The sequence below is a fragment of the Diadema setosum genome, chromosome 20 (assembly GCF_964275005.1).
Source record: "Diadema setosum chromosome 20, eeDiaSeto1, whole genome shotgun sequence".
Classification (NCBI taxonomy): domain Eukaryota; kingdom Metazoa; phylum Echinodermata; class Echinoidea; order Diadematoida; family Diadematidae; genus Diadema; species Diadema setosum.
The window spans coordinates 21352421-21365642 of record NC_092704.1 but is presented as its reverse complement, the minus strand read 5'-3'; the positions used below and the strand labels follow the sequence as shown (position 1 = coordinate 21365642).

The following is a 13222-nucleotide window of genomic DNA, read 5'->3' as shown; positions in this document are numbered from 1 at the left end:
TTTTTGCGCCTCCCCCCGTATGTTCGAGACCGTTGGAGCCCTCATTTGATCCAATCGGCGATCGCTTCAGAACGAAAGAAATTGCAGCCGTTGCTTCGTGTAACATTTTGCCTGCTAAATATAAAATGACATGCATTGTGTGAACACAATAGACATTGTCATTTTGTCCGCGTCATCATCACGTTCTGTTATATATAAATTTTGGCGAGTGAGCCGAAAATATTTCAGCTAACAAAACATGGAATTCTTGTGTTAACACAATAAACATTGTCATTTTGTCCGCGTCATCATCATGTTTTGTTTTTAATCTTGTTTAATCTTGGTTTTCTGCCCCCCCCCCCCCCCCCCCCCCCCCTCGGGTCCGGGCGAAGTTTTTTGTTTTTGTTTTTGTTTTTTCCTTCTTCGTTTTTTTCCCCTTCTTCGTATTTTTCCCCCGTTTCCCCCATTCCCCCAAGGAGTGGCGCCCGGGGTACGTGCCCCCCTTGCCCCCCCCCCCCCCCCCGCCCAGATACGCCACTGCTTGCACGTTTCTGTCATGAAGGAAAATAATGTGCGTGTCCGAGGAGTTGATGTGGCTGAAGAAAAGAGCGCTCTCTTCTTCCTAGAGGATGTCAACGTATTATCCACGTAACCGAGCCAAATACGTGGCTTGCGTCCTGTGTGTGCACTTGGAGCTGTAGTCTCAAACTCTTGCATGTAAATGAAGACCTGAATACAGTATAAGAACGGCCCAAGTCCAATTTTTGGCCAAATTCAGTTTGACATGGGAAATTGTAGCTTATGCATGGACTCATCTTGTGTATAAATGATAAATCCTAATTACCCCCGAAAGTGCCTAAAATGAATGAGTTAAATCTTAATTGTAAGAATGAAGGACTTGGGTCATTCTTACATTCATATTATAGCGCCCGCTCTCTCATCCTTCTCTCATCTCTATAGCAGAATATCATGTATATGATTCAAAGAACGACCCAAGTCCATATGATTGAAAGAACGACCCAAGTCCATCACACAAAATGGCCTCTCCACAATTAATGTAAATGTTAATTGTCATAATAATATATGTTCTGATTTGTATATACAATGTTGCTTTCCCATCACAGTTAAATAGAATATTGTTGCACAAATAAAAAAAGATATGAAGTTTTTTTTAAGTTTACTCGAAATGGTCTTCCATGGACTTGGATCGTTCTTATATTCAGATACTCAAATGTTTGCGACTGTGGGAGAAAATGGTGACAACATAGCACACCCATTTTGTTGGATGAAATGCTTGCTGTTGAAGGAGGAGTAGGCTGTGTTCAATCAAACGGACACCATTTCAACAATCTGGTCTACACTGTGTGAAGTACGTTCCTTCCAGCCACTGTCCCTTTCAAGGCACTTCCTTACTACATACCCTCACTGCTTCCGATGAGAGGATTGGTGGAAACAGAGCACTTACATATCATACGACATAGCTTGAGGTGTGAAATCTTCTCTCAACGAAATCTAGGCTATGTGGTGCGGTGAAGTTCCTACTAATGGGCTCAGAATTTTGGCAACGTGTTTGGTAAGGTTGTAAATAAGTCACGAAGGTCTATACATCTAAAAAATGTATCTCGCTGGAATGGAGTCAGGCTTGTATACCTTAGGTAATCCATTAAATCCTGACACTGTTGGTTCTGAAGGTGGAGTTAAGAACTGGAGTGTGTGTGTGTGTGTGTGTGTGTGTGTGTGTGTGTGTGTGTAATTGTGTGTGTCTATCACAGAAACCACCAGCACGCGCTGGACAAGGTCCAGTATAGGTTTGCACAATCTCGCACTGTATGAGGCTGGGCCTTTCCATCAACGGGAGCGTCATTCGCCCGAAGAAGTCAATTGATTTGCGATACGCCTTAACAAGTGAATTTATTTCCACTTTTTTGAAGTCAAATGAATATACACGTAGTTATGATATTGAACTTCGACAGGATGAATGCGAAGAATTTACACCAGTCTAAAGTTTAAAGCTATAAGCCAGTTCGGAGTTAGTTCATGGGCACGATGGCACGAATGACCTTTCTTTTTTCAGTCGGTTAGGAGCACTTCCCTCGTTCTCAGAGCGACATAATTAAGCTTTAATGTAACAATTTATGGAATTCATCGATCCTGTTCAATTTAGGAAAGAATGAACTTGCATGAACCAGATGACCAGAGTGATCCGTCAATTAACACTTGGGAAAGCATCATTTCGTTAATTTGCATTGAATGTATTGGCAATCTCTTTCTATTGATAGTGCCAAATACAATTGTACCAGTTTTGCTGTCTTAGGTTGCTGTGTAGGCAAGCAGCAATTGTAAGGATTACACGAATAATCGTGACATCACAGATGCTTATCCCAGGGAATTCAAAACCAACATGCATGCCTGTTGGTGCGAATGACCTTTTTCTGCTCATGCGCAAAGTGGAACTGCGAACTGGCTTATTGCAAAGATTTTACACTGATTTCAGATACTAGCATGAGATTCGTAACAAACAGCAGACATACCAACGAGATACATGTAGTCTTAATTTTTCTGATCTGGTCTGTAAGACTTGAATGGATGTTATTGTTCTGGATAAGAATTTACTTTCACGAGGAAGTTTCTCCAGAGCAAAAACTACAACTCAAAGAATCTCTTTTAGTGAGAGATGTTATGGCAGGCTGCAGCTCTGTTTGAAACCGGAATGCCTCCCTCTGTTGGTCGGTGCGCCTCGGCGACAGTCGCTGAGTTGCACAGAATATCGAAATGTAGTACAGTGTATAATGGAAGGGTGGAGAAAATAAGCTGACACACTGTGTGCGTGAGTGCGTGTGTGTTGTGTGTGCTTCCGTGAGAGGGAAAAACATGATTAGAAAGAGAGAAAGAGAAAGAGATTACAAATAAAGTTAAAGAAAGGGAAAGGGAGAGAGGAGACAATTTCGAGGACGAGACATCTGTCCTTATGACATACAAGCTTTGTCGGCGTTTTCATTTCCCCATCTTTCAATAAAAGTCAACACGCATGTATAATTATGCAACACAAAAACAAATAACCAAACAAAAAACACAAACAAACAAACCCACGGATACTCCTGATATCCCTACGCTAGCGGCAAAAGGAGTAAGATATGGGTAGCTATCCGCATCGTGATCCAAATCTTACTCTTTACAGGGGAAATTAACTTTCATTTATAAGTCGACAAAATGTCGACTTACGCGTAAGTCGACATTCGCGTAAGTCGACGTGTTTTGCTCAGTCCCGATTATGTCGACTTACGCGAGGTTGACGGTATGAATAATTTATATCCTGTCACTCTTGGTACATGGTCATACACGTTATAGTTTAAAGGCATAATTTACCATTTGCAGATAAAACAAAAACCCAGCATTAGTGCTTCAAAATAGTTCTAAAATGTGAGTTAAGGCTAGAAACAACCACTGTAAAAATTTGAATCTGTATAATCAATGTTAATTGTTGTTAAAACACAAAATGTGAACAAGTTATAATAAAATGTTTCCGGATTAAACCGTCTACAGTTACGGTTTATTGAGAAAAACACTGATATCTCCTCGTATTTTAGGCTCTATTGCAAAAAAAAAAAAAATATATATATATATATATATATATGGTAGGATGTTTTATGATTTATGTACAACAGACTTACAGATACGCATCAAATGTGACATCTTTTAAATTCTTGAAATCTCTACTCCCAAAGGTAAACTGGACCTTTAACAGACTTTTATAATAGTGCATAACAAAGCATTCATACTCAACCACACAAAAGTATATTGGTTACACAATGAGCATAACCTACAGCGGTAAACTATTTGGAAGTCCTCGCCTGTATACTCTCTAGTAATCGATGAATACAGGTGACAGAAAGATATTTATTAATGTAAATAGTCATGTATGAAATACATACTAGTAGACAGAAAATAGACTTATATAACGTACATACACATACACAAACACACACACACACACACACACACACACATATATATATATATATATATATATATATATATATATATATATATATATATACAATAGAGAGAGAGAGAGAGAGAGAGAAAGGAGGTCAACAAAAAGTAGGTGTAGACTTCATACAGTCAAAATGGTGTTAACATTTTTGGCGGTCTTACATTCATCATCAAATAGATGATGACAGGCGTGGGGGGGGGGGAACCTAAAAAACATCCATCCAAAGTGTTCGGAAATGCTACTAAGAAAGGTTATAAGAAGGCATAGTAATCCAATGCACCCATTGACACCCTGAAATAGATTATTCTTAAGTGCTGAGTTTAGAACATTCTGTACATTCCCGACTACAAACTGCATCAGCTGCTACATCACTTATGGGATCAGTCAACGTACTTTGGGAGTCGCGCAAACCATCAACTTGGATTTTTCTTTGGTTGCAATTTTTACAGCATCACCAACAAGGCCCAGGCTGGCTCTGATCTGCGCTTGGGAAAACTGGTCTTCCCACTCGTGATAATGTTCATTTAATCACTGGCCTGGTAATTGACTAATAATCCATGTAGTATAATGATACACTGTACATATATGAGAATATATTCAATAACCTTAATTGATTCATACCCAATGACAAGAAACTCTTTATATTTTGGTGAGCTTATATCATGCCTCACGTGCCCTGGTTTTGACCCATCATCTCCTCTCCCTTCTCCCTTTTCTCCGAGTTCCTGTTTGTTTTATGATCCCAAACTATGATATAATATAGACAAAGACTTGCTCTTTCAGAAAATTGGTTAGGTTTACCCATTTCACCCATTTCCAGTCCTCACACAAAGTCACTGTGTGCGACTTCTTGTTCGTTTTGTGATGTAAGGTCACATATGTGTACTTCGTCTCCGTCTTACTTTACTTTCACTCTACCTTTTTGCCTTGTTTTTATCAGTTTTGCAACTATATCTTCCTATGAGGAGACTGCAGACTATAAGCTCTGCTTTTATAGCAGTCCGCTCCATTTCCAACAACTTTTTTTTTTCGGTATTTGTCTTGAAATTTACAAAATTGTATCACTGTTCATAATTTGTTTATCATTGTATTGTTGTGTTATTATGTGTATTCAAATGTTGTAATCATATGTGTTGGAAATGAAATGAAATGAAGTTTATACCACTTTTCTTCGCAGAGCACCTGCCGCATTCTACCACCTTCGATAGAAAAAACAATTTGAAGCTTTTTGCAAAGAAATCTAATCTGATACGTAAATAGACCACGAGAAAGAGATTGCATTTCGGATGAAACTGTACCTTCATTCAACTTTGAGGAGTTGTAACATCAAGATTATTATCCCCGTATCTATTTAGAAAAAACAAACAAACAAACAAACAAACAAACAAACAAACAAACAAACAAACAAACACGTCGGTTGACTTGTTTTCACCGTTCCTCCCCAACACACGCCTTGTACATGTTCTAAGTGCTGTAAAAATAGAATCTAATGTTGGAAGTTAGATGTTAGATGTTTTCATTACAAAACACAATATAGTTGTTGATAAATATTCAATTTACAAATCAGAGTAATTTTGTACCTATAGAGTACAGAAACATTATGTCATGCATTGTCAATGTGCTGTTTAATAAACCACATTCGTGTTTTTTTTTTTCTATTCCTTGTAATCTTCTCACTGTGAATAAATAAATAAACTACCAGATCTTAGAAGACGTCGACTCACTCAGATAAAGTGTGAAAAGGACGAGCCGGTTCATAGCAATAATAAAGTTCATCCTGTCGGTTAACACTCTTCCTTCGTGATCTTAAAGAACAAATAATATGATTTGTGACACTATTTGTGCCGCTATGTATATCACCGTCTGCGATATACGCAAAATTCACTTTTCTAAGCATGATGAAAGAGCACTGGACTAACCGCTTTTAGAAAGCAGGGGAATAATTGCTTCCCTTAGCATAATGTCAGTAGCAATTTGATGGCATGTGTAACTTTCATGAAAAATGAATTTTGTGAAATTTAATCAATTCACATTTCTCTTGGGGTTTGGGTTTCCTTTAAGGGCTTGAATAACGTAATTGATGAAACACTTCCGCGCCATCAACATCACGTGATTCATTACACCACGCCGGTTTAACTGTTGGTGCGTGATGGGTCGAAAATCAAGTGACATCGCGAAATCACGTGACTTCAAAAGCGGATGCCTGTGACGGGTTACCAAGGCGACGGACGATGGTCACGTGCGGAACATTGAAGATGACAAGGTGAAGAGGAGATGACAACAACAGATTCACACCCTTGCAGTGCAGAACACAAGCATACCTTCATAGTTTCAGGCTCCATACCATCCAAAACTCCGCCTGCCCAAACTGAAAACATACCATCTGCTAAAAGCATCTAACCAACCATGATACAGTAAGGTCATCCCACTAGACCGACACCCACGAGTCATACAGCCCACGAGTTCGACATTGAAAACAGGTCCATGAGTCATACAGCTCACGAGTCATACAGCCCATGAGTTCGACACTAGGCAAATAAAGCCCATGAGTTCAACACTAGGCTAATAAAGCCCATGAGTTCGACATTAAGGTAAAAACATCCCACAAGTTCGACAGATACAACACGGGGCTTAATGTGTCGGTTTGTGGGCCTTGTTAGCTTAGTGTCGAATAATGGGCTGTATGACCGGTAAGCTGTATAACTCACGGGCTGTATGACTTGTGAGCTGTATGACTTGTGGGCTGTATGACTCGTGGGTGTCGGTCTCGTGACGTGCACCCGATACAGTTGGTTGGGCAGCTCAGATAATCATAGGACTCCTGGGCCCCATTTCATAAAATATGTTAGGATAGCAGCTCTTGCCGGAATGACAAATTCCCTTAGCAATAGCCAATCAGAAAGCTGGATTCTTGGCGTTACCATGACAATTGTCATTCCAGCAAGAGTTGCTATCATATCAACTTTTTATGAAATGGAGCCCAGAACCTGAGGTTTTAACATGGACAACAAAGTTAATTGGCACAAGCAATCGCTTATAGTGGAATGGTCAACATCCTTGAAAGGAAACTGTAGAACAAAGAAAGTCGAGAGTGCGGCTTTCGTGACATAAAGAGGTTGTGAACGACATTAACTCAAACAATGACATTTCGATGAAAGGTTGGATTATCACATTTCATATTTTTGGGTCGTCTGCTAAAGCTGTTTTTGTTTTGATTTGTTATTATTCTATTATTATTGTTATTATTATTATTGTTATTTTCATTTTTGTTATCATTATCATTATTATCATTATCATTATTATTGTTGTTATCATCATCGTCATCATTATAGGCATATTATTATCATCATTATCATGTTAACGATCAGGACACAGAGAGAGATAGATAGAGAGAGAGAGAGAGAGAGAGAGAGATAGACGGTGTTTGTCAGCTCAAACACAAACTTTAATGGACTATATACAGATTGAAAAGTAAATGACTTTACTTAATTTTATCATTCTTTTACTAGGTGCATCTATAGCTTATTTGACTATTCCGAGGTTACCTAATGAGCAAACAAAACGTTTTTGCGTGTGGTGGTGAGTGATGTAGAACATGCAGTTTTCTTTGTTTGTTTGTTCGGTTGTTGTTGTTTTTTTTACAATGTCCCCTTGCAGCAACATGCATGTTGGTACTTTGTGATTTGTTTGCTGAGGTGTTTATCTCGAATGATGATGATGGTCATGTGCTTGAATATTAGGCAAAGGACGAATTATTTGAAAAGCAATGGTGATGATAATTACTGATGCCGGTGTAAGGGACAGCTTTCTGAGCAGACGTTTTCTTTCGATTTCCCTTCTCCCTTCTCCCTCCTAATTCTAATTTCCCCTCCCATGCACGAATGATGGAAAAAGTTTCATACACTGTAACAAACAAGAACCATGTGTTAGCAACCACTATCTAGGTCTCTTGTAAGTTAAATAAAGAATAATTCCTCTAAATAAAGAATAATTCCTCTGATCCTCGTTTCTGTGCTCCTTTAACCTACTGTTATTCATTCGTTCTCTTTCCAACAAATTTGCCAAAGTCGATGTAGTAAGAACACCTTCCATGGTGTACAATGCGGAATCACATTATGGACTTTAATTTTCAGATATGCGCACAGTATTCGAGCTGTGGGGAAAACCCGCTCCTATGACTGTAAAGGGTCACAGTGAAAAGGTCACGAGGAATTATAGACAATACATGTATGACCTATACTTGATAGGTTCTAGAATCGCCCGACCATTTTGGGAGTAGGCCTACTCGTAATGTACCTCTCTGTTGTTTATCACCACTAACTCTTAATAATCTGTTTGGTCTGGAAAGTAAGGCCATATTCAATCCAGTTTGTGTTCGCACCTTTCTACAGGCTGAAGAGATTACAGGCTGTGATCTCATGCCTGAAAGCTAGTACTTTGGAGCCAAACAAAGATCAACAATAGCAAACCCGGAAGTGCGGCAAACTGGGTGAGCATAATGGAGCGCTATTCATTGTTATTACGCATGTTACGTGCTCCTGACACGTAGTTGTACCAGTTGAACGGATCACAAATATTCTTTGAATTAAGTCTACTCTATTTATTTGGTTATCCTTTTTTTCTGTGTGTAACATTAAACCTCACTACGACCCATGGTGAGATTCATTCGAGGCCGGTTACGACATGGGTCAAGTACTGAATTCTTTTAATTTCTTTAAGAATTCATGATAGGAATTGTGTTGATTATGAAATGAGATGACAGGCTCGCATCAAATAAGACACCAGGCTCTAAGAGTGCAATTAACCATCTCGAAGGGTTTCTGTTCAAATAAAAAATCCACATTCCCGTTCCTGTCAAAGTTCAGTCTTCATTCTGACAAGTTTCGACCGTAAACAACAAAGAGGGGAAAGCGCTCTAATTTAGGTAACGCGGGAGAAGGTGAGGGTTTTATTCTGAAACGTCATGTTGATAAAAACTTCAGTAGTACAAAACGAAATAGATGGCTTCAGAAAAAAGGGAAATAAGTGTGGGATGTTGCAAGAAAGCGCCGAACTACTAGATGTTCTATCACTATTCTTTTTTTTTTTTGTGTGTGTGTGTGTGTTTATGCGTGTGTGTGGGTGTGTGCGTGTCTGTGTCTGTTATAGCTGAAATCTAGATGAATATCATAATCAATAATGAATGAGGCTGACCAGGAAGTGAATGATATAAATATTGCAACATGATGATAAAGTAAATAGGATGAAACGATCGAAGGTCACATTAGTATAGCCATATTACATCAAACACGTGTTGGCATTGATATTTAGAATCATTCTGTTAATTTGACAAAACTCAGTCTTGTTCCTGTCATCATGGTAGTTGAACTTTTTTTTTACCCCCTGTTTACGATGTCTAAGGGTTCGAAGGACTGTGATGATAACATTTAACATTAAACTTTGTTCTGATCGAGAGTCTGGCGTGGATATAAAGGAGCTCTGTCACATTCATTAAAAGTCTAATAAAACATATTACGTGTACAAATCAATGTTCAACGGCACATATAGATTTGCGACGATTCTTTTTTTTTTAACTTTTTATAGTGCATATTCTTGGCAATGTGTTTAAAAAGCAAGGAAGCTCGGCATTCATTAGACTCTTTTTGCGATAACTATTATTCGAAAATAAAAACTAAACAAATAAACGGATGCATCCCTATTATTGCTTAGAGAATTGCAAAAGTGTGCGCTCATCTCACTTTTTCCTGAGTTTATCTAGATATTTTTTTTTTCTATTCGACATCATGACAGCGTGACATAAGTGATTTTTTATTGGGTCGTCAGGCTTATTATGGCGGTTTCCTCTGTATCGACTCCTTCCTCCCTTGCTTATGGTCATATACATAATATATATTATGCAATATCGCTTACTTTCTTGTGTTATGCTCTTAGGGACTGTGTTTGCCGTTACGGCATTGATAATTCTACATCTGTATGTTGATGTCTATTATATTACTTGTTTGAATACTTTGCATTCCTACTGTATGTTACACAAAATCACAGAATACGGGTAAAATCAAACGTGAACCAATAAGATTATAAGGAAATAATGTAGTCTTCTCTAAAAACCGTTGAAGATTAATGTTGTTATTTTACTCAGTTCGTGTCTACAAAGGCTAATTTTTCACAGACACAGACACAGACACAGACACACACACACAGATATATATATTTTCTTGCCATCATGTCTCCCAGTCAAACTACGCGGATCACGGAGAACTAGAAGAATACATATCATGGAAAATAGATCTCAATCAAGTTTCGTTATACGTTTGAATTGTTATCATCTAAAAATGACTTCAAATCTCACGATGCTGCGGAGAAATTATCACATAGCTCAATGTGGTTACCTCCAATGAATGTACCTTTTAGGCTTTACGATATCACTGCATCGCTGATGGATTTTTTTTTTATTATCTCTATTGTTATCAGACAGACATCATGGCAACTGTTCATCAAATTAGCAGTCAGAATCTGGAGTGTCCTATCTGTCTTGCACTTTTCAACCAACCTACATCACTGGTATGTTCACACACCTTCTGCAAAGAATGTCTGCAATGTGTTTTTCAAACTCAGCCTGACCAACAAACTATAACGTGCCCTGTGTGCAGGAAAGTAACGTCAGTACCCAGTGGAGATGTGGGTAAGTTGCAAATAAACGTACCGTTGAGTTCTCTCGTGGACGAAGTGAAAACCGAAAATCCAGCATGCACAGTTTGTGAGATGGACAAAAAGTCGCCAGCTGTGAGCTACTGCCAGGACTGTGGGAGAAATATGTGCAAATCGTGCGAGATAAGCCACTCTACCTGGAAACTGTTCGCCTCCCACTCAACAGTGGCCCTGTGTGAGATGCTCTCTAGAAAAGTTCCGCTTAAAAGACGACGAAAGTGTAAGAAACACCCTAACGATGATGAAGAGTGTTTCTGTACCGGGTGTCGGGAGTACTTATGCTGTAAGTGCGGCATGTTGGAGCATTTGCAAGAGGGACATAAGCTTGAAGAAGCAGCCATTCATGAAGAGAAATTAATGAAAAATATCAAGGAGTTAAAAGAAAAGACTAAATCAAAGATCATAACTGTTGAAAACCATAAACAGTTCATAGAGACACAACGGAACGAAATAAAAATTATGCTAGGAAAGATCAATGATGACATCGACAAAACGTACGAGGAATACATGAAACTCTTGTCTATCAGAAGAGAGGCACTGAAATGTCAAGTGAAACGTTGGTCTGAAAAATTCGCGAATGAATTACAAGTCATGGAGGAAGAGAGTCACCAAACAATCCGCGACTTGAAGGCTATGGAAGAGCTGGTAACTAACGGTATGAAGGTACCGCTAGAAAAAGATGCCTTGTTTGCACACGACACGCTGTGCGAAAACTTGAAGAGTTTTCTTGGACGAAATGATCCTGACCACCAATCACCGAGAGGTGTGGCAGAACGCGCTCAAAAGATTTCATTCCGTAGGTGCGTGAATTTCAGCGAACTTCGTCTTGGAGAACTGAACGGTTACACATGGGAAGTGAAGGCAGACGTAGAGCTCCCCAGCAAAGACAGCATGAATTGCATCACTCTTGCACCTGATGGTAAGATGGCGGTAGGTTCACATCTCGGCGGAATCCATTTCTACTCCTGTGCTGGCGAGTTGAAGCAGACCGTGCTGAAGCATGTCAGGGTCCAAGAAATTAGATACCTTTCTGATGGTCGAAGCGTTGTGCGTGATATGCAGAACAAGATATCACTGTACACTCCACAGTGGTGGAAGCTCGAAGTCACGTTTAGGACCATGAGTTTTGATGAAGGAGGGTTTGGTGGTCTCACTGTGGATAGAGATGATAATATCTACGTTGGTTACAGAAAACCAAAGAAGATCCTGCTTTTTACCCCACAGGGTGGTGAGCCTGTCAGGGAAATAGTATGTGATGGACATTCACCCTGTCAATTGTTCTCCTTTCACACCATTGAGAAACTGATACTGACAAATTCATATGCTGTCGTCTGCCTCGATGGTAACGGGAAGAAGGAGAATGTATTAGAGAAGAATGAGGGTATTACATGGCCATCTGTTGGTCGAGATGATTCCGTCATTGTAGCCTGGATGAAGCACGAGGAGGGTCTCGTCAGTATCGATAGATACACGAGAGATTTGGAGCACGTGCGCAATATCATCACAGATTTCGAAATACAAAAAGCGGAAAGAGTTTGGTGCTGTTTGCAAGAGTTTGAGAGTGGTGAGATAGTTTTTTGCACTTCAGACAGACTCTACATATTTGACGAATTCGTTTCTTAAAATGCTAAATCATTTTTTTTTTTATCAAACGGGACTTTTTACAGAAATGTATTCATTTTAGTATATTCCCATATACAGTAAACTGTCTGAAGTATATGTAGAAAAATCAGGCAATGATTAATGAGTTTTGTTCCAAAAGGCGTAAAATCAATCTCTGTTTTGTTAAAAAATGTAGACTAAATCCAGCTGGCTCCAATTGGAAACCCGATTACATGCTAGACCTCATTTTGACTCCAGAGTAAGGCCAGGATGGCTAGCATTACCAACTCTGTAGCTTTCTTTAATTACCCATATTCTAATACTTGATTATTAGCTGTACAATGCATTCTTTCTATGTGTATAGATTCTTTTGAGAGATGAAAAAAAAAAGATGAAGAATGTGTAGGAGTATCCAATCCTTCTTTACTTGCATGTGTGTAATTTCCATACATAAAACTCATCTTATAAAATGTTAAGTAACAATGCCAATAGTAGTGATCCATGAATCATGAATTTTGTCCGTGTTATCGGTTTTTACGTTAAATACCCTCTTAGTGTAGGGACTCATGAAATGGGAAGGTTGGCGTGGTTGAGATATCTTCCAGAGTTCCAATGTGTACAGCTTATCACTGTACATTATGTAAGTACACACACAGCCGACGAATCTAAACTGGAGGCGACCGTTTTATTATGCAGTGAGAGATGCGCATATGATGCGCATAATCGTTATTCGCTGACACGTGGCAATCAGACCATTTTTGTACATACCCTGGCTTTGGGGTTTTTTATGTTACGAGGTATATATTGCTATGCTGTTCATGCTGTTATGAGCTATATATAAATTATGAAATATGGTATTTGAATACAGAGGTGACACAATACGACCTGGGTCCCATTTCATAAAACTCGTTATCAGTGTCAATTGCCACATTTCTATGA

At 39.0% G+C, this 13222-nt stretch overlaps 1 protein-coding gene across 1 annotated transcript; it reads left to right on the top strand.

Annotated features, from left to right (window-relative positions):
- Positions 1-10453: 10453 nt before the first annotated feature.
- Positions 10454-12304, top strand: LOC140243500 (uncharacterized). Its single transcript, XM_072323170.1, has one exon. It carries the CDS (start codon positions 10454-10456, stop codon positions 12302-12304), a length of 1851 nt encoding a protein of 616 aa, XP_072179271.1.
- Positions 12305-13222: the final 918 nt, after the last annotated feature.